Genomic DNA, 22138 nt, shown 5'->3' with positions numbered 1-22138 from the left:
ACGCAGATATACGCAGTGCGTTGAAACTTCGTTCTCTGATGGCTTCTTCGTCCCAATGGCCGTGCTCGAGAAGCGACTACGACCTAACCGAAGTCATAGGTATCGGTTCGAAGCATCAGGACGAGTAAATTAAATCGGGGGCCCTCATTAGGATTCGGCGCTACTTCGGTAGTCCAATCAGCCGTTTGCAAGCCGCGCAAGGAGAAATGCGCCATCAAGCGAATCGATCTAGACAAAGTTGGCGTAAGCATCGAAGAAATATCGGTCAGAACGTCAAAAGACGACGAATTTCGGAAAGCCACGCGATCTTCGTTTAGAAAGAGATCCAACTAATGAGCCAGTGCCGTCACGAGAACGTCGCCTCATTCTACACGGCCTTCCTAGTCAACGAAGAGCTCTGGATCATCATGGAACTCATGGACGGAGGTAAAAACAGAAAAGAATCGCGTACGTAATAAAAAGATGACCACGCCCACGCAAAGGTTCCCTATTGGACATCGTCAAAGACATACGAGATCGCGTCAAGGCGAAGGGAGGCTGCTTGGAGGAGGGCGTCATAGCGACGACGTTGGAGGAGACTCTGAAAGGAATCGATTATCTCCATCGAAATCATCAAATTCATCGCGACATAAAAGCGGGAAACATATTGATGTCAAAAGACGGCCGAGTTCGCGTCGCAGGTTAATTAATTAATTAATTAATTAAAATTATTTATTTATTTATTTATTTATCTAGATTTTGGTGTGAGTTCTTGGTTCTTCGAGGGTGGCAATGCCAGAAAAAGGCAGCGAAAGACTTTCGTTGGGACGCCATGTTGGATGGCGCCGGAGGTCATGGATCAAGAAATTGGCTACGACAACAAGGCCGACATTTGGAGCATCGGCATCTTGACTCTAGAACTCGCCACGGGATGGGCTCCCTACGCGAAATTTCCTCCAATGAAAGTGAGCCTCTAAAAAGAAAAGCATACGTATTTATTTATTATTATTATTATTATTATTATTATTATTATTTAGGCTCTTATGCTGACTCTTGAGAACGATCCGCCCACTTTGGAGCTATGCGGCGATCTCTTTCACGACGACTATAAAAAGTATTCGAAATCCCTTCGAAAATTCATCGAAGCGTGTCTGCAAAAGCGTCCCCAAGACAGGTGAAAAATAAATAGAATTTTTTCAACTTTAGAAAAAAATGAGCCCAAAATGTATAAATAATTGATTTTGCCCAACCTCCAAATCCTTATAATTGAATTTTGCCTTACCTCCAAACGTTTATAATTTCAAAATATTATTTTTCCAAGACCAACCGCGACGGAATTGCTCAAACACGATTTCATTAAGAAAAAGGCGAAAGTACGGAGAGTAGAAGAAATAGTCAATTCGCCACGTAACGTTGCACTAGGGAAAAGAATTTTTAATGAATCGTTTATTCTCTCGCATGTCCGGCACTCTGAGAGTCCAGCAAAAAGTAAAAAAGCGAGAAAGGAAACGCGCGCGTGACGTGGACTCTTCTTTTTTTAATGAATTAAAGGTGAAACGAGTGCCCGGAAGTAGCGGCAAATTGCACCGAACGGAAGACGGCGGCTGGGAGTGGTCCGACGACGAGTGCGGAGAAGAGGAGGAGCCCAAAAAATCAAATGTCAAAAAAGAGAAGAAGAAGAAAAAAACGAAATTTTAACCGTCGACTTTCTTTTTAGTCGGTTCGCGTCGTTTCCAAGCAACAGCCGATCGTGCTTCACGTTCCGGACCTAAAGGAACTTAGTCTCGATTCGAAATCGGCGGAGGAAACGGCGGAGCTTGAGGAATTGGAGGAGAAGAAGCGAAAGCTTCAGAAACAGGAGGAAGAGCTCAGCAAACAGCGCGTTGAATTGCAACAGGAAAGGGCCGCGCTCGAGGAGAAAGAAAAAGCGTTGAAAGACAAGGACAAAGGCAAAGAGGGATCCAAGCAATTCGCGTTAAAAATAAGGTATTTGATTAATTTTCTGTGGAATTATTTCTAGAATTACTCATGGACCCTGTGAATAATTTTCTGTGGAATTATTTTTAGTAAAATTACTCATGAACCCTGTGAGTAATTTTCTAATTAAATCGCCTATAGGTAGGTGTGGTTCGAGATAGGGCGCGATTCTTTTTCTCTTCTTAGAAATGCCGAGGGTAAATTAAAAGATATTAAATTTCCGTTTGTATATGGAAAAGGTAGTCGCGTTTCGGTTTTTTTGTTCTTGGTTATTGGGAGTCTTTTTCCCTGTAGATACGGCTAGCGGGGTTGCACAGGAATTAGTCGCCGCTGGTCTCATTCACAAAGTGAATTTCGAATCAGGTTACTTAGATAAATAGCGTTTTTTCGTTATGCTCATGCGGGTTCCCGTATTTATCAGTTAGGAGCGCGATTGAAATTGCCGTTGGAAAGGCGAGCGGGCGCGTGACGTTCGAATTGGTACGTTTGTTTCTTCTTCGAAACTCACGTGACGCGTTCTATAGGCGGGAACTTCGACCGGGGCCCCTTTCGATGGAAAAGACGAAAAGAATCTCGTTGGATATGCTCAAATAACCATAACATGAGGTGAGAGATTAAAAGTCTATTTTCTACAATCCCGGAAATAGTCCGGTGGCAAGGGGGAGGGGTCTCCTACTTAAAAAATATCTTTTTTCTCAACGTCGACGTGATTCGCGGCATCTGCGCCACAATTTTATGTCCGTTGTTGATCGGGTGCGCTGCAACGCGATCGTGAACAATTGTCATCATACTGACGAAATCTTCCTCCTTGTGATGCTTCCGGACGACTTCTACGATGTATTTCACGTACACTGAGTGGTCATCGTAAGCGTATGACCGATAGTTAGGGCAGCTTGATTGCGCCAAGCAGATGTCAGCGGTAATTGGCTCTCTCGTTGTCACGTGTCCACCGGCAGATTGGGCTACAACGCCGCGATCTTCTTCTTGATTGCCAGCGCACGCTTGAATAAATAGGAGTTTTGGCTTGTTGCGCAGAGTTTCGGCGTTCTCATAGAATGTCAATAATTTCTCAATTTTTACCGGATGTCCGTCGCTTCCGAAGATTCTTCCGTTTTCTCCGTGACCTAGCACGAAAACAACGGCGCATTCGTGTCTTTCTCGGCAATAACTTTCCATTTCGTTCAATATTTTTTGCGCTACTAAGCCAGAACGTTTCGTACATCGAAATTTCAATTCTTCAAACAATTTGGACAACTTTTCCACGTCGTCGTCATATCCTTTCAATTCGACGGACGACATTTCGGATTTTTTAATATTTAAAATTAGTACTTTTCCGCGCTTATCCGATGGCAAAGGGTAGTGCAAACTGAGGCTATGGCCTTGGGCTGCTTGAGCTGCTTTAGGCGGTGGACTGGAAGCGCTCCTCTGCAGTGGAGACGGTGCCACTGCAGCTGGAGGGCTCAGACTCCGTTGCCTCACGTACTCTTCTCTCTGGCTCCTTTGCTTTACGAACTCTTCTCTTCCTCCACACGCGCTTCTCGCTTTTTGGCAGTGTCCTTGTTCGGTCGGCCACAGACCCGCGTCTCTTAGTGCCTTCTCCGCTCGTCCATGTGAAATATTTGGCGCGCTTTCCATCGCCGTTACGAGTTGTTGGACAGTCGCTCCTGGCTGCCTTCTCTTCCAGACTTTCACCATCTGTGCGAACGTTTCGCTTTCTGTTGCTTGTGTGGGCAGTATGTCGTCCAATTGCGATTCAGTGAACCCCATGAGCTTGGAACCGATCTTTTGTGATGTTTCCCTTTTGTGAATGCAAGCCTTGAGAGCGTCAACGTGCTTGTCTTCAACCGAGACTCGAAGGCCGGGAGGAGTGGCCGCTACTTGAAGAAACGGCCCCTGTGCCGTTGCACTCCGTCTAACGCCTCCTTTTGCGATCCATTTACCTCTGCCCGCTTTCTCTGTCATTTCTGCTCCGAGATCTACTCGTACGCGTCCGAGTCACGTATTTATGTATTTCCCTCTTTCGAAACGTCACGCTGTAAGCGATCAGAAAGCGAAAGTGCACGGTGCAAAGTCAACTGTATTTATCTTTCATCTGACAAAAATCGGACGGGTTTCACGCGTTCATGCTTCCTGTCGTCACGTCGAATATGACCGACAATTAGTAATATACGTTTCAAACATTTCTTCAGACGGTAGTAGTCCATACTGTGTACTATTTGTTATTGTGGTGGTCATGACGATGATGATGATGACGTCTGTTTTTCCGGAACTTTGCCTTTATTTTTCTCGTGAATTCTCCGGGAGCGGCTGCGGCAGGGAAAGACGACGGGGGAGAAGGTGTGAGAATCTTTGCCGGATGATCGTGGGGGCGATGGGAAGCGACAGCTTGAGCCGTCGTCGCTGTCGATTCCTCCCCGTGCTTTTTGTGAATTTGCAGTAGCAGTTTCGCAAGAAACGACTGCGAATTCGTTTCATTTTCTGCGTAGGCATCCGATGAAGTCATTACATCATATGCAAAATAGAAATGATGTCACTAACCTGGTGACGGTTCTGTGGCCTCGTTCTCGCCGCTAGCGACAGTTGCATTTACATCCATACCACTTCCACCACCGGGAAAGCTCAACTCTAAGTTGTTACACATGTCCGTACGGCAACAGACGATGACGGGACGTTCGTCCTCGTCGTCGTCAGTCGGAATTTCGAGCCGAGTCAAATTGCTGCAAGCGACCGACTTCTCCGCGGAAAGACATCGACGCGTGACGATTCCTTGCTCGTGTCGGGGATTGTGGGTAAGTGCGGCGAAACACCAGCCGTCGTCTGTGACGTTGCACGACGACTCGACCCCGTCATTGCAGAACGGCTCGCAGGCACACTGAAGACCTAAGATCGAAGGAAAGGAAATGAAATACGAAATGACCTGATCGTGCCTCCGGGTTAGGATTCATTATTCGCCCACTTAGAAGTAATCAAATGTCTTCTAGCCTTTCTGCCCGCGAGACTTTGTACACTATTTAGATCTTAAACGCTACTTTGGCGTGCTCCTCAAGAGCCCACCGTCGCGCAGTCAAAGGGACCGCGCCACTGCATGCTCGCTCGATCTACAGCGAATCGTCTTCCTACCTTCTGTTGACGATGTCAGGATGGTCGTGATAACGCTGATGATGATTGCGTACGAAGTCAAAGCGGAATGCACGTGTAACGGCATCAGTGGCGAATTCTTCGTCGAAGTTGGCGTTGAAACAAGTTTAGCGGCGAGTTGATTCGACGAGGAAAGGGGCTTCGGTTGCACGAACAGCGCTTCTATCCGGATAGATGACGGGGAGTGGAATGCGGACGATGCAGCGTAGACGTACTCGCCTTTGGTTGGTAGTCCGAATGGCCAACGCTTCCGCTTTTCGCTCTATTTATGCATGCACAGAGCGAAGCACTACCCTGGGACGTACTGCACCAGATGGTCGACTATGGCGTCCGTCTCTGAGGAGCTGCGGCGGGTCGCGCACGGGCTAGGCGACGTGGCGACTACTTCCAGACGGCAATGAATAAATTCAATACGGAATTGACAGCATGCAAAAGCGCGGCAGCATAGATAATTATTATTGCATCGTCACCCGCCTCCCCTCCCATAGGATCCCCATGAAGAAGCCTAGGGGCGAGTAAACAAACAATGAAAGAGAAGGCCAATCGTTTCCCAATGGGCTATTGAGTCTTTACGGGAATTGTTTTTAATGTCGCAGAGGGAGGGGTTTGATTTTTCGTTGAAATTTCGTCTCGCTTTCAAAAGAAACGTGTCCGACGACTCCGGACGGTCGTCGCGGTCTGTTTCTTTGAATTGACCAAAAACGCAATTGACGCGAATATTCCCTTAGTGTTAACGACTTTTGGCGGGAAGATAACAATAAACGAATCACGAGAATCCGGGACCGAGGGAGGGGCCCCCTCATTAGGAACCCAAATCGAAAACCGCGCCGCGCAGCCCTACCCGGCCGCGCCAGCGCCCACGACCCCATGGAAATCGACATAGAAGACCTCGAATTCCACGAACACGCCGGCGGCGGCGCGTACGGCTCCGTCTACAAGGCGTTCTGGAAAAGTCGCGAACGAATCGTCGCCGTAAAGAAACTCCTCGCGGTGGACGAGAACGAAGTGAGCTAATTAGAGCTCAAACGAATCAACGCGAGTCGAATCTGGCGCGTCTAGCTGCAAGTCCTAAGCATGTTGAGCCACAGAAACATAATTCAGTTCTATTGTGCCGTGACGCGTGCACCCAACTTCTGTCTCGTCACCGGTGAGGAGATTCTATTAGGAGCACGGGGAACTGACAGATATAGATGCTAGATAGTCAGATAATTAGAAATTCAATTGGAGAGAGAGAGGGGGGTCCCCTATAGATTCTCTCTTTCTCTACGTAGAATATGCGTCGAAGGGATCCCTGTATAATTATCTGCACAAGCACTCGCTGAATCTCGCTTTTGGCCAGATTCTTGCGTGGGCTCGAGAAATTGCCCTAGGTGAGAAATCGCGGACCCCGCCCTCGTTTCTTTTCCTTTTCAATTCCTTATTGGGTTGACCGTCTTTAAAGGCGTCAACTACTTGCATAATGAGGCGCCAATCAAAGTCATACACAGAGACCTCAAGTCCAAAAATGGTATATCCGCCCTCCCCTCCCTAAGAGTCCACATCCCTTATTTGTGTTTTTGGGGATGCCCTGATTGGCTAGTCGTCATTGCCGAAGACATGACGGTGAAATTGTGCGATTTCGGCTGCTCGCGCGTTTTGGCCAATACGACGAGGATGTCCCTCGCCGGCACGTTTCCGTGGATGGCGCCAGAGGTCCGTCGGTCTGGCGGCGCGCGGGGCACCTCTTTGATCTCTTAGAAACCCCCTCTCCCTCCTTATAGATCATACAACAGAATCCCGTCTCGGAAAAGTGCGACGTCTTTTCCTATGGCGTGGTATCATAGAAGAAGAAAAAAAAAACCGTTTGTTTGCCTTAGTAAGAGTCTTTGGGTTTTAGCTCTTGTGGGAATTGCTCACGCGCGAGGTTCCCTTTAAGGGGTTGGAAGGCGTTCAAGTTGCCTGGCTCGTTGTCGCAAAGAACGAGGCACGTTTCTCGCTTTTTTCTTTAGATGCGTGAGAGTTTTCTCCCTTTCCCCCCTAGCGTTTAACCGTGCCCAGTTCGTGTCCGCCTTGCTTTTCCAAACTGATGACGTGGTGTTGGAAGAAGGAGCCGAAGGAGAGACCCGACCTGAGGCAAGTGTTGGACGAGCTTCAGGCGATGGCGCGAGACGGTAAGCGACGATAAGAAGAGAGAAGAGATCGAAATTGGGAATTCGACTCTCTTAGACACCCTGTCCAATGCAACCGAATCGTTTCTTCATAGCAAAGCCACGTGGATGTAGGCGTAAATAGATCGAATGTCACTTATCCGAAATGGGTCTGGGGTCTCGTTCTTTCGTACGTTTCCTTTTCTTATTTGACTTCCCCCACGTTTGGATAGGTGGCATTCTTTCAGAGAATAGTAGCGAGTCTTTCTATTATTATTAGGGAGGAAATTGAGACGACTTTGAGTCGGTTAAAACGCCTTGAGAATGATCTCAACTTGCGTGAGAATCAACTTCTTAAGGTCGGCGGCATAGTTTAGTTCGTCGCCGCGCGTATAATCGTGCGGTTCTTTCCAAGAGAGAACTTAAGTTGTCCGAACGAGAACGAGAACTCGAGAGTTTAGCCCAAATAAAAACGCCCGAGAACCACGACGTGACAGCGTGGTCGGAAAAGGACGTGGTATAGTTTCCCTCCCCCCCTGCGGGCTTCATTAACCGTAACTCGCCCCCCCCCCCCCCCCCCCCCCCCCCCTTTTTTTTCACGTAGTACGCGTGGATTCGAAGTCTCGGAGTTTCCGGTCAGTACAGCATACGTACCCATACGAAAAACGACGTTTCTCTTTTCCCCCAAGGCTATGGCCGCGATTTGGCTATGTATGCGCAAATTTTTATGGATAATAATATAAACGGGAAGAGGTATAATTAGTGGGTGGACAACCCAGGGGGGGGGGAGAAATAAATATTCTCTATAGAATTCTTATGCTGACCGACGGCGGCTTGCAGGAGATGGGAATCCTTTCCGTGGGGCATAGAGTCGAGCTTACGGTAGGGGAAGGGGCCCCAGGGGGGGAGATTGCGGCATCTGTATATCAATAGCATTAGGACGAGATAGACAAGCTGCGTAGACGCAACGAAAGAATGCGGAATTTTCCACCGTTAGTCACTCAGCTAGTAAGCATCTTTTCTTTACGTAACGAGACCCTAAATGCGGCCGCGTATCGCAGGAAGTTTCTCCGGCTACGTTGCAGTCGATTACGGCTACGTTCGCTATGGGAATGCACTGTCGACGAGGCACGGGATCCGATATCAAATATAAAATGTATCTCGAGTTGGACGACGATGACGGCGACGACGACGACAACGACAACGCTCTGAGTCTCGTAAAAGTATGCTAATCGGTTCGTGTTTTATGCATCTATGCTTATCGCTGTGTAGGAGGTCGCCTTTATCTTTTCTAAAGCGGTTCCTATTGATATCGTTGTTGTCAGTCAGGTGGGGTGGGATTGGAAGCGGCTGGGGTCATTGGGGGGGAGTCTCGTTTCTATTAGGCACCGTTTTGTATGGGAAAGTGGCGCGTGGGCAAGAGAGGTCGATTAGTTGAAGTCGAATGCGTTATAACGTTCGAGGTGAGATCTAGAGATTTGTATCCGTAAACGATTTCGCTACGATTGCTCTTAGAATTTCGTTAAGAAGCCGAGAAGTATGCGAATGGTCTACGACGCCGAGCTAGGCACGGAAATTCCGTTAACGATCGAGAAAACGGCGCAACTGCAGCTGAAAAGTCACGCCCACGCTTTGCCGACGTCGAGTTTCCAACTCGGCGATAGCAGCTGCGATTACGGATCCGTAAATAGCGGTAGCGGCCCCTCTTCGGCGATCGTCGCCGCGGATGCGAAACTTCCGGATACGACGTTTTCGTATAGTCACGTGCTGAAAACGGGCACGCCGAAAGTGCACGTGTCTAGCGTCGGAGGGGCGTGGCAGCGCGGCGACACCAGCGCCGCGCTCGGAGTCGGCTTATACGCCGGCGAGAGTCAATCGCAAGTTCAGAAATGGCCTAGTCGTAGGGATTCGCACGAGCGTCGCGGAAGCAGCGACGCGGCGTGGGGCATAGAGGCGAAAGTGCGCGGCGGCGCGCATAGGCATAGTACATCCGGGATATCGGGTAGAACCAATGACGCGAGCGGTCCGGTGCGAAGAACGCGCAGCGCCGCTACGGGTAAAGAAATGGCGACAGTGGCCTCTACGACTGCAAGAGGATGGAATCAAGTGCACAAAGGAGGACGAAAGAAGCAAACGACGGAGAAAAGCAGAAGTTACGGGCACGCGCAGGCGCGAATCAAATCGGAAAATTTTAATCGAAGCTCCAGCACGCCAAATCAACGAAAATAGTTATTTTTGTATGGGGTTTATATTTTCGTAGCTATAATGCACCCGTGAACGAACATGCACGCAACGGATGAGAGTAGAAGAAGAACGGAGACGCCGTGATAGCGTCGAAAGCGCTTTGACACTTCCTGATACTTTTTGTCATCTTTGAGGGGTTCTAGATCGGCTGTTAGAACTCGATCGACTACACCGGCACTTTTTTCAATGGAAAGACGTTCGACCATGTAGTTTGTAACGGTCGGATTGACCCACGCGAAGTTTAAAGCCGTTGTTGCTAGAGAAACGGACAAGCACGCTAGCTGGATTTTTTCTGACGTCACTTCGACGGGGTGGTGCGCGAGAGCGAAGCAGGCGAGCGACGCGGTGGACGCGATCGTGCCAACGCGAAAAAAAGCGCGGAATATTCGACTTTGAATGAAGCCGAACTCCTGACGAGTGACCGTCGATCGAAGAAGAAAGCCTACGATGCCGGTTCTTAGTACATAGAGGGCTTATAATACGTCTTCGAACCTTGAAATCCAAGAAGCCACGTCTGAGCGCCAAACCAGAAAGAATGAAAGACTATATGACCGCAATTGAGGTAAAATTCCATCGCGTTTTCACGGTCTGCTAACGGATCTAGCGTGCGCGTAGCAACCGGGTCTCGCGAACCATTACGTCACGACGAACGTCCAATCAACGTCGCCTTCCATAATTGCCCTCCTCCCTTTGCTTCGACCTTACGACGTGGCACATGTGAGTTGGACTTGGCCACGTTGGCCGATATTACGCTAGCCGCCGTCAATCCTCATATCTCGTCTTTCGCCGTAGAGACCTTGTCAATCGACTGAAAAATGGGCAGCGCATTCGCAAAACTCTTTTCCGCCCTTTTCAGCAAACAAGAGATGCGCATTCTCATGGTCGGACTCGACGCCGCCGGGAAAACGACCATTCTATACAAACTGAAACTGGGCGAAATCGTGACGACGATTCCGACTATCGGTAAGAGAAGAAAGGACGTTCCCTCGCGCGTTCCCGTACGATCGGCGTCGCTTTCGCGCAGGTTTCAACGTCGAAACGGTAGAGTATAAAAACATTAGCTTTACTGTGTGGGACGTCGGTGGTCAAGATAAGATTAGACCGCTGTGGAGGCACTACTTTCAGAATACTCAAGGTTGGTTTCCTCAAAGGGGACCCCTTCTTCTTTTTTTACGACCATCGGGCGTCTATTTACGTAGGATTGATATTCGTTGTGGACAGTAACGATCGAGAGCGAGCGAACGAAGCGCGAGAAGAGCTCGCTCGTATGCTACAAGAAGACGAATTGCGAGACGCCGTTCTTTTGGTATTCGCGAACAAGCAGGTAAGATCCCCTCTCCTTTTCGCATCAGTCCGCGATTTTGAGGTCGTTTCTTCGCGTTTTAGCGCGCGTTAAGCAACTATCTTGATTTCTTCTCTCTTTATTATAGGACTTGCCAAATGCAATGAATGCGGCTGAAGTGACTGAAAAGCTAGGTCTTCATTCGTACCGCAATCGAATGTGGTACATTCAGGCCACGTGTGCAACGAGTGGTGATGGTCTTTATGAGGGTCTCGATTGGCTTTCGGCTCAGCTGAAACACAGGAAGAAGTAGAAGATTCAAGTCACACAAAAAATTGTCTCTTTGTTTGCACTCTGGGGTGGGATGGGGGAATGATGTGCTAGAAATTGATGTTTGTTCTTTTTTTGTTTTTTACGTGTCTACTTGCCTTGTTACTTACTTGGCTGAATGGTGTGTGCAATTGATATGATTTCAGTTTAGTAAGATACCTATCACAATCACTCTTTGTGTACTTTACTGCTTTAATGTCTTAGATAGTGTCTTTATTAGTTCGTTGATCAGTGTCATTGGCTAATAAATTTTGGGTGCTTATGTCATGAACATGTACTATCCGGGGACGTCGTTTCACATCCGGGATCGGCGTACTTTTTATGTAGCGAATGTTTAGAGGACTCAAAAGCAAGCTCAAGGACCCAAAAGAGGACGCGAAAGAGTCCGAAAGCGCACACGACGACGCCGCTTCCGACGGGACAACCGTACGTGTCACTTCGCCACCTGCTATCGCGGAACGCCGAAGCCCTGCATTTAGACCGCCCCGAATTCGACGAGCGACGCGCCTGGACATTACGTCGCCGTCGCAAAAGAAGGCAAAAAACAAGCGGAAGAGACGACGGAGAATAACAGCCCGGATGGGGCGAGAAAAGTTCAAACGGGAAAAGGAGGAGGAGGAGACAGCCAGTCGTGGCAATTAGGAAGTATGTTAGGAAAATTGAAGAGAAAAGTAATAGAAACGGCAACAGGGGTACGCGAGAAAAAATCGGTTTTTTTTCCCCCTTCAAGTTCTCTGTATTTTTTTCTATTTAGTCTCCAGGTAAAGCGAACGAGACTTCTTCTAGCGACGCCGAGGATTTGGATTTGAGTCATTTGGATACGATGAGTCCTGACGAATTGCTTGGCTTTTCCATCAAGCAGGCCAAACAGGTGTACCGTTACAAGGGAAGATTTAGCGAGGTATATGTCTATCTATCTATCTATCTATCTATCTATCTATCTTTATTTATTTATTTATTTATTTTTTCTTTAGTTGATGGAGTCGTACAAGTCGTTGCAGAAGGAGAAGGAGAAATTGGAACTAACGCTGCAACAGAGTCAGGACAAATCATTGAGAAGAATATCCGAATTGAAAGAGGTGCGCTCTTAAAAAAAATTAATTAATAATTAATTAAAGTTTGGTGGTGGGTTAGGCTCAGCAATTGGACCAGCAGGCCAAGGCTCACATGGAAGAAACGCTGAGAATGAATCTAGAGGAGAAAGAGCACACCATCACGGCACTACAAACACAGGTAAAATAACAATATGTTCATTTTATATGGAGTAGTTTTTGTTCCGATTTTCCTAAATTTAGGTTCAGCTTCTAAAGACGTCGTCGACTTCTGAAGAAGATAAAAGCCACATTGAGAATTCTGATCAGGTAAACTTATTAGATAACATCATACGTTTATATAACGTTTTATTTTAAAGACTGATAAGCTGGACAAGGAGAAGACTAAGGCGCTGCAAGAGAGAGTATAGTCCTAAAGCCGTGACCTGATTTCTTTTGTCTATATAGACAAAAATACTTAGGTGCAGAAGCTGGAAGGGGTTTTAGCGCGAGCGAAGGACGCAATGAAGCAGAGAAAAGAAGAGGTAGAACGACTCCAAGAGGAAAACGTAAAAGCAAAAAAAATCAATAATATTTATTATAAATAATTTTAATTCTAGTCTAAGCTTAAAGCTGGGCTTGAAGACAGTAGCAAGGCAAGTTAATTTAATTTAGAATTCGTATTTTCTAATTCGATTTTAGTCGTCAGAAATTTCCAAAATAAAATCCGATTTCTCCACGGAAATCGAACAATTAAGAAAAAGCAAAGCAGAACTCGTCGAAATGCTCACAACGGAAAAAGAAAACGCTCTAAAAGATCTCGAAACGAAATTGCAAGACGCCGAAAAACTGGAGCAGAAATTAAAATCGACGATCACGTCCCAAGAAAAAGAACGCGAAGATCTCATGGAACGATTGCGCGTCGAACGCGAGGAGACGCTCGACGCGTTGAAACGCGAAAAGGAAGCGGAAAAGAACGCAATCGTCGTCGAAATGAAAAAACAGCGAAAAATTGCCGCCGAGAAAATGAAGACGAAAGTCGAGGAAATGCTGAAGGAGAAGGAGGCGACGTTCGGTCGAGAGATGGGGATTTTGAAAGCGGAACTCGATTCGGTTGTCAAGGATAAGGAGATAACGTTCAGCGAGATGAAGAAGAGTAAGGAAATGGCGTTGGCCGAATTGGAGAAGTCGTTTCGGGAGAATATAGGCGAGAAGGAGCGTTTATTGGAGCGGGTTTTAGTCGAAAAGGAGGACATGGATGCGGAATTGAGTGCCATGAAGGAGAAGGTTCGGATCATGAGAGACGAAGTGGAAGGGGAGAAAGAATCAAAGGTAATAAATATCCTAATATCCTACTGTGTATGATGAGTGTTTTAATAGGAAAAGGATGTTTTGCTCTTGAGAGCTGAAATGGACGGCGAAGCGAAGAAGCTCGGCGAGGAGGTGGCTGTTTTGAAGAAAGACGTTGAAGCCGCTGAAGAAATTTCTCGGGGAAAAGACGTCGAATTGGAGCAACTTCGAGACGAGTTAAAGATTAAGACGAACGAGGTAAACGGCTTGGAGGAGAGGATAGAAACGATGCGTAATGAAGTCGACGGACATAAGAAATCAACGGTAGAAAAAACAGGAGAAATAGATATATACATATATATGTATGCTTAGGAAGATGAAGTGATTCAGTGGAGACAAGCTCATCAAGAAAGCGAACGCCTTGCAGCTGAAAAGGACGAGGAAGCGAAGAGATTAACCGAAGCGTTGGCCAACTTGAAGACGGAAGTCAATTCAAACGAAGAAAACGTCGGGAAATTGAACGACGCCGTTAGACAAAAAGACACCGAGCTGGAGCAACTCAGAGAAGAATTGAAGCAAAGAGAAGCCGAAATCAGCGACATGGAAACGAAAATTGGACAGATACGCGACGAAGTGGACGGGCAAAGAAAATCAGCGGTAAACCAAGGTAACGATTTATTTATTTATTTATTTATATGTATTTATAGGAAGGTGAATTAGAAGAAATGGTTCGATTGGCGGCCGATAAAGAGGAGGAAGCGAAACGACTGAGCGACCGACTTGCGGCTTTGCAAAACGACGTCGAAACGACGCGAAATGAGGTAGAATTAAAAGACGTTGAGCTGGAGCGATTGAAGGGGGAGCTGGAGACGCGAGAAACGAACTCAAAGCGAGAAATCGAAACGATGAAAAATGTATTGGAGAAAAAGAGCGACGAAGCGAAGGACGTCGCAGTCGAATTGGAGCAGTTGCGACTCGGATTAGCGGAGAAGGAGAAAACGATTGTCGACATGATGAAGGGAAGCGACAGCGAGAAGGAGGAAATCGTGAAAATCGTCGAGGAAAAAGACAAATCGATAGCGGAACTTCGAGCGGCTTTAGAAACGAAGAACGAAGACGCGGAGAAATTAGAGAAAAGAGTCGACGAAATGACGAGAATATCAAGCGCCCTGGAAACGAAAGAAACAGAAATTCAAAAATTGGAAAAAACGGTCGAAAATCTGACGAAAGAAAACGAAACGACGTCAGACGAATTAAGACGTTCATTAGAAGAGAAAGAAAAACTCGAATCCGCTCTAACACTCAAGGGCGAAGAATCAAAAAAACTCGTCGAGAAATTGCGTCAAATCGAAGCGGACGTGACGTCGAAAGGAGCGCAATTAGAAGCGGCGTTGACGGAAGCGAGCGTGCGAGCCGAACGCGAACGCGAACGCGAAGAGGAGCATCAGAATCAAATCGAAGCGCTGGAAATGGAAAAGAAGTCGATTGTCGAGAAAATGGCGAGCGAATACGGACAACAGCATCGCGACAAGATGACCGAGCTGAAAAAACGAGCGGAAACGAAAATCGCCGGTCTGCAGAAAAAATTCAGCGAAGCGGAAGGCGAATCGAGACGTCGAGAAAACGAATTAAACGAAGAAATGGAAAAATTGAGAACGGAAAAGAACGTCGGTCTCGTCGAATTACAGGTAAATAAATAAATAAATAAATAAATAAATAAAATAGCCTATTGTGTCTATATAGAAAAGATTCGAAAACGAATTCTCTCGTTTGAAACAGCAGGCCGTCGACGCGGAAAAGAGTCTAGCGATCGAGATAGCCGTCAAAGAAAAAGTTCAAACCGAGTTAAAAACGCTGGAAAATCGGCTCGTCGACGTCGAACGATCCGAGGCGGCGCGCTCGGACGCCGAAGCCTTGGAACGCGATTTGACGGCGGCTCGACAGCGAATCGGCGAATTGGACGACGTGAGAGTTGAACTCGTGAAGAAATTGGAGGCGACGCGCGGTTTGGTCGTCGAGACGCAGGCGGAGTTGTCCGGCGAGTTGGAGCGTAAGGGCGTCGAAGTGAGCGAATTGCGTCGCGCTTTGGAGACGGCGGAGGGTAAGTTGGCCGAGTTGAAGAAGAAAGCGGAGGCGAAGATCGCCGGATTGAGAAAGGATTTGGAGAGCGCCGGAATTGAGGCGGACGAACGGGTGAAGGAAGTCGAGACTCGGTTGGCTGAAATGGAAGCCAAGCACGAAGCGTCGGCGATGGTTGCTATGGAGAAAGGACAGGAACTGGAACAAATGCAGGTACGTGAAGTATCAAAGTCCATGGGCTTATTAATTAAATAACTATATATATATTTTTTTTTTAGGAGCTGCATGCTAAAAGACTTCAGGATGTCGAAATTGAGGCGCAGGAACAGGTAGCTGAGGCTCTGGCTGAAAAGGAGAAGGCCGATGAGGGACGACAGGCGTTGGTCGAGGAATGTGCTCAATTGAAGCGTCGGCTTGACGAGGTGGAAGCGGAGGGTAAGGGATGGCGAGAGAAAGCGGGCGACGTGAGGAAAAAAGCGGAGGCGAAATTGGCGACGATGAAGAAGCACTACGAGGGAGATAAGGCGAAGAAGGAAACGGAGTCAAAAGACGAAGTGGAACGATTGAGAGGGGAGGTAGCTAGTAGAGATGCTGAGATTGAGGAGAAGGAAAAGAGGCTAAACGAATTGCAGAAGACGGTAGAGGAAAAGGAGAAACTTCTCAACGAAGTGGAACGATTGAGAGGGGAGATAGCTAGTAGGGATGCTGAGATCGAGGAGAAGGAAAAGAGGCTAAATGAATTGCAGAAGACGGTAGATGAGCTGAGTAGGGAACTTGAGGAAAAGGAGAAAATTTTCAACGAGTTGAGAGGGGAGATAGCTAGTAGAGATGCTGAGATTGACGAGAAAAAGAAGGCGGTCGATGAACTGAGTAGGGAGCGCGAGGAAAAGGAGAAAATTCTCAACGAAGTAGAACGGTTGAGAGGGGAGATAGCTAGTAGAGATGCTGATATCAAGGAGAAGGAAAAGAGGCTGAATGAATTGCAGAAGACGGTAGATGAGCTGAGTAGAGAGCGCGAGGAAAGCAAGAAAATCCTCAACGAAGAAGAGCGGCGATTAGGCGAGGAGCTCGAGACGAAAGGGAAGGCTATAGTTGAACTTGAGACTACGGTGGACGGGCTGAAAAGACAGGAGACTGAACTGAATGCGACGCTTAGGGAAAAGGACGTACGTTTGGAAGAATTCGCCGCTAAGATCGACGCGTTGAATGGGGAGATTGAGAGACGCGAAGACGGGGCCAAGGGTCTCAGCGAATTGGTGCTTCAGTTGAGAGGAGAAATCGAAGATAAGGACAAGCGGACGAATGAACTCGAGGCCAATGCAAGCGATCTGACCAAAAACCTTCACGAAAGAGACGAAAGAATGTCGAAATTAAACAACGAGTTGCAGGAAAAGGAGAAATCAATGAACGATCTCGCGAGCGATAGAGATGCTCTCCGCGATGAGCTCGAGAATCGAAACAGAGAAACGAACGAAAAGAGAGACGATCGAGTGAACGAATTGGAGGCGAAAATGAGCGACAACGAAGCTCAGGTGGCGGAACTGAAAAAGAAAATTCAGACTCGAGAAAAACGATTGAAGGAATTGAAAAAGGAACTGGAAACGAGCGTGAGAGACGCCGACGTCGTCAAAGAGAAACACGCGAGAGAAATAGAAACGCTGACGAATAAACTAAAGGAGCGAGAAGCCGAGGGGGTAAGAAGGGCCGACTCTAGAGCGCATAAGACGCGAATGGTGTTGTGTACAGGAGTTGGAGCTGACTGAGAGGGCTCGAGTTGAAGTAATGGCACTGAAGTAAGATACATATATCTTATAATAATAATAATAATAATCTGGGCTTGATTTTTCTAGTGCCGAGTTGGAGGCTAAGAAATCGGAGGTGTCTGCTATGGAGAAAAACGTCACCGAGTATAGAAAAACGTTGCATTTGCATGAGCAGAAGGAAAAGGATGCGAAGCATCGAGCCAATCACTTGGAGGTATTGCGACGATGATTTTTATAAAATTTATTATTGGAGCGTCTATAGAAAACGTTGGACCAAACCACGAAGGAGCTGAATAAGCAAATAGAGAAGCTCGAGAAGGAAAAGGAGGAGCTGTTTGAGTCTTTAGAAGAAAGTAGGAGCATTTTTGTGTTGCTATTCGTACTAGAGTTCAATCTAGGTCGAGATTCAGGGAAGGGTCTTCCTGAGCAGGAGTTAGAGGTGCGTGGGGCAATGTGGATTTTTTAGCGTTATCCAGTGGGGCTTTTAGTATCTGAGAAACGTTCTTTTTGAGTTCCTTATGGGCCGAGACAAAAAGGTGAGTCGTTTTGATGTGCACTAGCGAGAATTTCTAAAGTAACTGATTCTAAAGAATCTGGTTAAAGTCTTGGTGGCTGTGTGTCGATATTCGGACGATCAGGCAGAGAAAATTTTCACTAGCACCTCCGAGAAATTGGTGATTTTTCAATAGTCAGCTGCTATTTCGCTTTTCCTGAATATTTCTTCTTATTTTTAGGGTTGGTTCTGAACTCCCTTGAAAGATGCACTATTTTGTACATACGAGGGAAAAATCTACAGTATTATTATTGACGTTTCTCACTGATTCCACTGCGCGTGCTCGAAACCAAGGCAACGAGGCGGACAATGGCTGTACAACCGAGTTTGAGTCCTTTAGTGGCTCCTCCTTCGTTTTCTCCCGTTCCAGATCACTTGGCAGAAACGAGTGAGTCGATTCGGCAGCAATCGCGTTCGAAAACGATCCCCAACGGCTAATTTCGCAGAAATATTCACACAAATCGGCCGAAACTCTCTCGTTCAAGCCGAACCGGCAACGATTCACTTCGCTGGCTTTCGAAAAAACGAAACGTGCACTCGAATACTCGTAAGCGCCGCGCGGGAAGGGGGCCCTCCCTCAAAAAACGAAACACGCTCCTTTAGAGAATCAAAAACGTGTCGAGCGAATGTCAGAGAGTTCATCTCATCCCTCCAACGACGAAAGAATTCAGTACAGTTTACAAATCAAAGGTTACCTAAGCAACGAATAATTAATTCGTTGTGTACAGTAGAATTTCTTTTTTTTTTTGATTAGGGAAGTCTCGTTCCCGGACTTAGCTTCGATGTCGCCGTTGGTTTCCATGGTAGCGAGCATAGATTTTACGAGGACAACATTAGAATTCATTGCCAGGTTAATTAAAAATTTCAATATTGAATTCTCTTTCTAAAATTACGTGTCTCCAAAAAAAAGGGGGACGAGAATCTGTTGATTCCAATCTATGCTTATCCGACTATGGATTTTTCTCAATTTCCTCGAAAAGTGACGTTTCCTTCTACCCCTGTCGGAACGACGTGAGTGTTGGAGTAATTAAATTATTTATTTATTTATTTATTGTAGGAGACGTAAGAACTTCGTCTTGTCTTCGCCCATTCCGGTGGAATTCGAATTTGAAATCAGCGCTGTGAAGAGACATCCTGCCGTCTCAGTCTCCCCAATGACAGGTGCCACCTTCTCCTCCTCCCAAAAAACGCCAGCTAATTAATCAATATAGGCATTATTCCAGCCAATGGTTCAACGAGAATTACAGTCGCCTTTTCTCCAACGACGTTCTCTACAGCAATCAGCATTCTTCAAGTAAGAGATACGGATATAAGCGAATTCTCTAATAAGTATTTGTTCTTTCAGTTGGACGTCTCCCAGTTCAACGTGACTCCACTTCGCTGTACCGTCACCGGAAGCTCAGCTCCAGGCTTGAAAAAGTCATTTGTCTACTTTGATATATACATATAGCATTGACTTGATTTTATAGAGAACTAACAGTCAGAAGAGAATCCAAGTTGCAACAGGAATTCCTTGATCCTCGCTCCGTAACCCCATTGGGTAGAGTGAGACAGAAGAGAGCGAGTCGGGCGGCGACGACGACAACTCAAGTCCAAGTGAAGCGTTCAAAGGTGAGAATAATTCTTATTAATTAATTAATTACTATGTATTTAGTAGGGAGTCGTTGTTAGTGGAGTTCGGTTTCCTGAGAGATTAGACAATCACGCGGCCGTCGCTCACGTATTGAATCAGAAGCCGGGAAAATTGAAAGCAGCTGAATTGAAATCAGGTACATATATATAAAGAGAAGTATTTAATTTCTATTGGGTGACTTTGTAGTTGTGACGTTGAGTGGAAGTGAATCGACGAGTGAATTGAATTCGAGACAAATGAAGGTCGTTTTTTATAAATTCAAATATTCAATTTGGCACGTTTGTTTATTATTATTATTATTAGGAAGCTGTTTTTGATCAGTTGGTGCGGAAGACTGTCGAATACGAGAAAATGAATCAACTGAAATGGTCTGTCAAAAATCAATTCTCATTGGTCATTCATTTTTCTTGCGCAGGATGACGCGTTTAGGAGAAGATTCTATGACAGCAGAAGACCGCGAAAAAATTCTAGAAGAAAGAACAGAAGCAAATAAAATATATCAAGTAAAAAATCAATTTAGAAAAGGGTTTGAGAACGTTTTCGACGCTGGAACGCTTTAGATAAAATTGAGACAACCGCTTCCGTCAATAGATGCGAATAGAGAAAAAACCATTCTATTCAAAGACAGAACAAGACGAAAAGCGAAGGAGGTATAATAATAGATCCAAGGGGGGAGCCTTGTTTACCTATATAGAAGCAATCTTTAGACTCCTACTCATCGTCCTTCATTCGATTCGTCGTATCTAAATGACCCCTGGCAACGACGTCAACGAGCCTTAGATCAATTTGTTCAGGCTGCTAGAAAGGCAAGAAAGGAACAATTGCCATCACAGTATTATTATTATTATTATTATTATTTATAGGTTATTGTTCGTGGACGAGCTCAAAAGCGTCTCTCCTACTTAGCCGATTTCATGGAGGAGTGGAAAAAGGGAAACTTCGCGTTCAAAACCCGACGTAAGAGACTCGCTATTCTATTCTTTTCTAATTCGAATAACCAACCCAGTTGAATTGGCTATCGAAGAAGAACGGGAAATCGATCGCAAGCACGTGGCTTCTCTCTTCGACGTCACCAGAGTCGTTCCGTTCGCGTTTCCTGAGTACAGAGATCCGCATGTCGTCGACGAGTTGGTCAGTAAGACGTCCACCTAAATATATAAAGAAATATTCTTCGTCTTTTTTAAAAAAGGCTCCTGAGTCGCATAAATTGGTTGAAATAGCGCCCTATAGTCAAGTGAAAGCGTCTCAATGCGTCACTTTGTATAGTACTACTGTGAGTCTCTCTGCACATAGAGGGTTTTGTTTGAGTTCTTTCTTTTAGAATCCTATTGAGTATTTGCTTTGCGGCTATGGGGAGGATTCCCTTCTCGATTTATCTGTTGACTATACAAATCCGTTCTTGGAAAAAGAACTGCGCGAGGAATCCCTCGTAAGAGACTCTATACACGCAATAGTTGGGGGGTCTCGCATCCCTCTCTCCCCAAGGACGAACTATTTCACTTGAAATTAAACGAAGACAAAGACGATCGAGAATCTAAAGACACCTATGACGAAATACCTTTTACCGATTACGTACCGGATATGAGTTTGACGGAAAAGTCCCTAGCGCCTCCCCTGCACATTTTCGTGAGTGCAACTTTTAACCCAAAAAAAGAATCAGCATTTAGCAATTTATCTCATAGAGCCCCATGCCGGGTGTACAGCGTTTCTTGCAGCCGCTACCCTATTCAGAAGTGGATGACGACTACGTTTTGAGTCCGCAAAATTGGTATCCCCTTAGGACAGTCAGAGAAGAGGCTGCGTGTCAAACGAGAGCAAAACTAGACAAACAGGTAGGAAGAACGAACCGGGGCCCTTTGCAACCTTAATAGCATAGAGTCCTCTTCCACGTGCATATAGTAGAGGCCCCCATAAAAACGTTAGGATCATTTTTTGTACTTAGGATGTTATTTCTGGGTTCATGCATTGGAAATTGTTTCCGAGTTCCTCGTTGGTCGCCGCCAACACGCAGCCCTACTTCTCGTCGGTCTGGCTGCCTCGGTTGAGCGATCCGTTCAACGACGATTTATTGCCTGCTGAAACTCCCAAACCGCACGGAAATCTACCGGAAGACGACGCTCCAAACCCGGGAGAGTAAGCAGACAATAGTCGACGTTGAATTGCGTATATCATATTATTATCTAGGGATTTTCAAGACGGTTTTCGACGTCTAACTTTTGAAAATATGAAGGATGATTACTTTATACCGAAACAACCCGAAGACGTTCTTCCTCCACCCAGGTAGTTGAGTGTGTATTAATTAACTATTTATTAATTTTTATTGTAGTGAGGGTTTTGCTGATGAGAAAATGCCCAGTGTCACTGGCTCGTTTTCGTCTCACGGTTTTATCCCAAGGTAAGACTTTTGTGTTGCTAGTAACGTTTTGACTCTTTCTTCTAGAGAATTTCGAAGGGAACAAATGGCAGGATTCCTTCGCGGTCGTGATAATAGGCTGGGAGTTCGTCTCAAGCACAGAATGGCTTCTTTGGAAGCTTCGTTGATTAATGTCGATACGAATAAAATCAGGACGAGTGGACAGTAAGATTTTTTAATTGTACAGTACATGTATACTTCTGTATACTCTACGCGCGCTCGGGTTTACGTCAGTTTCCAATACGGGGACCGCCTATTCATACTAGCGTCATCGACCGACGTCATCATTGTCGACGTAGA

The 22138-nt window shown here is 46.2% G+C and overlaps 7 protein-coding genes across 13 annotated transcripts; 5 read left to right on the top strand and 2 right to left on the bottom strand.

Annotated features, from left to right (window-relative positions):
- The first annotated feature begins 7 nt into the window (after positions 1-7).
- On the top strand, positions 8-2655 carry LOC136194433 (serine/threonine-protein kinase OSR1-like). Of its 2 annotated transcripts, XM_065983554.1 has the most exons (14): positions 8-99; positions 152-264; positions 318-426; positions 483-680; positions 736-944; positions 1017-1153; positions 1301-1352; positions 1402-1467; positions 1531-1638; positions 1697-1965; positions 2143-2195; positions 2251-2319; positions 2378-2436; positions 2481-2655. In XM_065983554.1, the coding sequence occupies exons 1-14, from the start codon at positions 39-41 to the stop codon at positions 2559-2561; spliced, it is 1584 nt and encodes a 527-aa protein (XP_065839626.1). In that variant the 5' UTR covers positions 8-38; the 3' UTR covers positions 2562-2655. The 2 variants fall into 2 exon arrangements, 1 of the variants encoding a protein (XP_065839626.1); XR_010671638.1 differs by lacking the exon at positions 2143-2195 and having other exon boundaries at positions 2481-2502.
- On the bottom strand, positions 2526-5467 carry LOC136194440 (caspase-3-like). Its single transcript, XM_065983561.1, has 3 exons — positions 5077-5467; positions 4495-4836; positions 2526-4434 (listed from the first exon to the last, which is right to left on the bottom strand). The coding sequence occupies exon 3, from the start codon at positions 3916-3918 to the stop codon at positions 2629-2631; it is 1290 nt and encodes a 429-aa protein (XP_065839633.1). The 5' UTR covers positions 3919-4434; positions 4495-4836; positions 5077-5467; the 3' UTR covers positions 2526-2628.
- On the top strand, positions 4492-9578 carry LOC136194419 (mitogen-activated protein kinase kinase kinase 20-like). 5 transcript variants are annotated; one of them, XM_065983530.1, is made up of 22 exons: positions 4492-4745; positions 4812-4889; positions 4938-5770; positions 5823-6099; positions 6154-6241; positions 6366-6464; positions 6536-6601; positions 6674-6786; positions 6855-6908; positions 6971-7057; positions 7115-7244; positions 7300-7351; positions 7501-7579; positions 7636-7737; positions 7825-7855; positions 7910-7973; positions 8030-8102; positions 8160-8228; positions 8282-8443; positions 8493-8549; positions 8606-8683; positions 8736-9578. In XM_065983530.1, exons 3-22 carry the CDS (start codon positions 5682-5684, stop codon positions 9447-9449), a joined length of 2484 nt encoding a protein of 827 aa, XP_065839602.1. In that variant the 5' UTR covers positions 4492-4745; positions 4812-4889; positions 4938-5681; the 3' UTR covers positions 9450-9578. The 5 variants fall into 5 exon arrangements, with proteins under 5 accessions (XP_065839602.1, XP_065839599.1, XP_065839600.1 ...); XM_065983527.1 differs by having other exon boundaries at positions 4812-4918; positions 4972-5770; XM_065983528.1 differs by having other exon boundaries at positions 4492-4918; positions 4972-5318; positions 5375-5770.
- On the bottom strand, positions 9397-10096 carry LOC136194462 (transmembrane protein 205-like). The gene is made up of 2 exons (XM_065983587.1): positions 9957-10096; positions 9397-9906 (listed from the first exon to the last, which is right to left on the bottom strand). Exons 1-2 carry the CDS (start codon positions 10036-10038, stop codon positions 9467-9469), a joined length of 522 nt encoding a protein of 173 aa, XP_065839659.1. The 5' UTR covers positions 10039-10096; the 3' UTR covers positions 9397-9466.
- Positions 10097-10104: 8 nt separating this feature from the next.
- Positions 10105-11247, top strand: LOC136194461 (ADP-ribosylation factor 2). The gene is made up of 5 exons (XM_065983586.1): positions 10105-10181; positions 10257-10427; positions 10489-10599; positions 10664-10788; positions 10895-11247. Exons 2-5 carry the CDS (start codon positions 10280-10282, stop codon positions 11057-11059), a joined length of 549 nt encoding a protein of 182 aa, XP_065839658.1. The 5' UTR covers positions 10105-10181; positions 10257-10279; the 3' UTR covers positions 11060-11247.
- A 135-nt stretch (positions 11248-11382) lies between these two features.
- LOC136194407 (golgin subfamily A member 4-like) lies at positions 11383-18060 on the top strand. 2 transcript variants are annotated; one of them, XM_065983507.1, is made up of 22 exons: positions 11383-11502; positions 11556-11768; positions 11831-11977; positions 12051-12155; positions 12211-12309; positions 12372-12437; positions 12488-12532; positions 12590-12676; positions 12728-12763; positions 12810-13439; positions 13488-13721; positions 13770-14054; positions 14105-15085; positions 15141-15689; positions 15755-17170; positions 17223-17269; positions 17327-17453; positions 17502-17592; positions 17638-17678; positions 17728-17775; positions 17830-17913; positions 17974-18060. In XM_065983507.1, exons 1-22 carry the CDS (start codon positions 11407-11409, stop codon positions 17983-17985), a joined length of 5439 nt encoding a protein of 1812 aa, XP_065839579.1. In that variant the 5' UTR covers positions 11383-11406; the 3' UTR covers positions 17986-18060. The 2 variants fall into 2 exon arrangements, with proteins under 2 accessions (XP_065839579.1, XP_065839580.1); XM_065983508.1 differs by having other exon boundaries at positions 13770-14064; positions 14118-15085.
- On the top strand, positions 18058-22098 carry LOC136194416 (cilia- and flagella-associated protein 221-like). The gene is made up of 25 exons (XM_065983523.1): positions 18058-18180; positions 18239-18339; positions 18396-18482; positions 18547-18642; positions 18703-18803; positions 18850-18953; positions 19004-19086; positions 19138-19211; positions 19262-19403; positions 19450-19561; positions 19612-19667; positions 19729-19793; positions 19841-19928; positions 19986-20075; positions 20133-20231; positions 20289-20382; positions 20432-20556; positions 20615-20698; positions 20747-20854; positions 20911-21051; positions 21108-21257; positions 21368-21558; positions 21610-21705; positions 21752-21820; positions 21866-22098. Exons 1-25 carry the CDS (start codon positions 18102-18104, stop codon positions 22005-22007), a joined length of 2577 nt encoding a protein of 858 aa, XP_065839595.1. The 5' UTR covers positions 18058-18101; the 3' UTR covers positions 22008-22098.
- Positions 22099-22138: the final 40 nt, after the last annotated feature.

Source organism: Oscarella lobularis, chromosome 13 (genome assembly GCF_947507565.1).
Source record: "Oscarella lobularis chromosome 13, ooOscLobu1.1, whole genome shotgun sequence".
NCBI lineage: Eukaryota > Metazoa > Porifera > Homoscleromorpha > Homosclerophorida > Oscarellidae > Oscarella > Oscarella lobularis.
This window is presented reverse-complemented; position numbering and strand designations above follow the sequence as displayed.

Bases quoted from the DNA above. Each gene is read 5' to 3' on its own strand.
- LOC136194433 (XM_065983554.1), top strand. From the start codon at position 39: ATGGCTTCTTCGTCCCAATGGCCGTGCTCGAGAAGCGACTACGACCTA. The intron at 1,639-1,696 runs GTCAAAAAAGAG...CTTTCTTTTTAG, and splicing joins AGGAGCCCAAAAAATCAAAT to TCGGTTCGCGTCGTTTCCAA. The intron at 2,196-2,250 runs GTAGTCGCGTTT...TTTTCCCTGTAG, and splicing joins TCCGTTTGTATATGGAAAAG to ATACGGCTAGCGGGGTTGCA.
- LOC136194440 (XM_065983561.1), bottom strand. From the start codon at position 3,918: ATGACAGAGAAAGCGGGCAGAGGTAAATGGATCGCAAAAGGAGGCGTT.
- LOC136194419 (XM_065983530.1), top strand. From the start codon at position 5,682: ATGTCGCAGAGGGAGGGGTTTGATTTTTCGTTGAAATTTCGTCTCGCT. The intron at 6,100-6,153 runs GTGAGCTAATTA...TGGCGCGTCTAG, and splicing joins TCGCGGTGGACGAGAACGAA to CTGCAAGTCCTAAGCATGTT. The intron at 7,352-7,500 runs GTAGGCGTAAAT...TATTATTATTAG, and splicing joins CATAGCAAAGCCACGTGGAT to GGAGGAAATTGAGACGACTT.
- LOC136194462 (XM_065983587.1), bottom strand. From the start codon at position 10,038: ATGGAATTTTACCTCAATTGCGGTCATATAGTCTTTCATTCTTTCTGG. The intron at 9,907-9,956 runs GTTCGAAGACGT...CCGGCATCGTAG, and splicing joins GTGGCTTCTTGGATTTCAAG to GCTTTCTTCTTCGATCGACG.
- LOC136194461 (XM_065983586.1), top strand. From the start codon at position 10,280: ATGGGCAGCGCATTCGCAAAACTCTTTTCCGCCCTTTTCAGCAAACAA. The intron at 10,428-10,488 runs GTAAGAGAAGAA...GCTTTCGCGCAG, and splicing joins GACGACGATTCCGACTATCG to GTTTCAACGTCGAAACGGTA. The intron at 10,600-10,663 runs GTTGGTTTCCTC...CTATTTACGTAG, and splicing joins CTACTTTCAGAATACTCAAG to GATTGATATTCGTTGTGGAC.
- LOC136194407 (XM_065983507.1), top strand. From the start codon at position 11,407: ATGTTTAGAGGACTCAAAAGCAAGCTCAAGGACCCAAAAGAGGACGCG. The intron at 14,055-14,104 runs GTAAACCAAGGT...ATGTATTTATAG, and splicing joins ACGGGCAAAGAAAATCAGCG to GAAGGTGAATTAGAAGAAAT. The intron at 17,679-17,727 runs GTGCGTGGGGCA...TGGGGCTTTTAG, and splicing joins TTCCTGAGCAGGAGTTAGAG to TATCTGAGAAACGTTCTTTT.
- LOC136194416 (XM_065983523.1), top strand. From the start codon at position 18,102: ATGGCTGTACAACCGAGTTTGAGTCCTTTAGTGGCTCCTCCTTCGTTT. The intron at 19,668-19,728 runs GTCGTTTTTTAT...TATTATTATTAG, and splicing joins TGAATTCGAGACAAATGAAG to GAAGCTGTTTTTGATCAGTT. The intron at 21,706-21,751 runs GTAGTTGAGTGT...TTTTTATTGTAG, and splicing joins GACGTTCTTCCTCCACCCAG to TGAGGGTTTTGCTGATGAGA.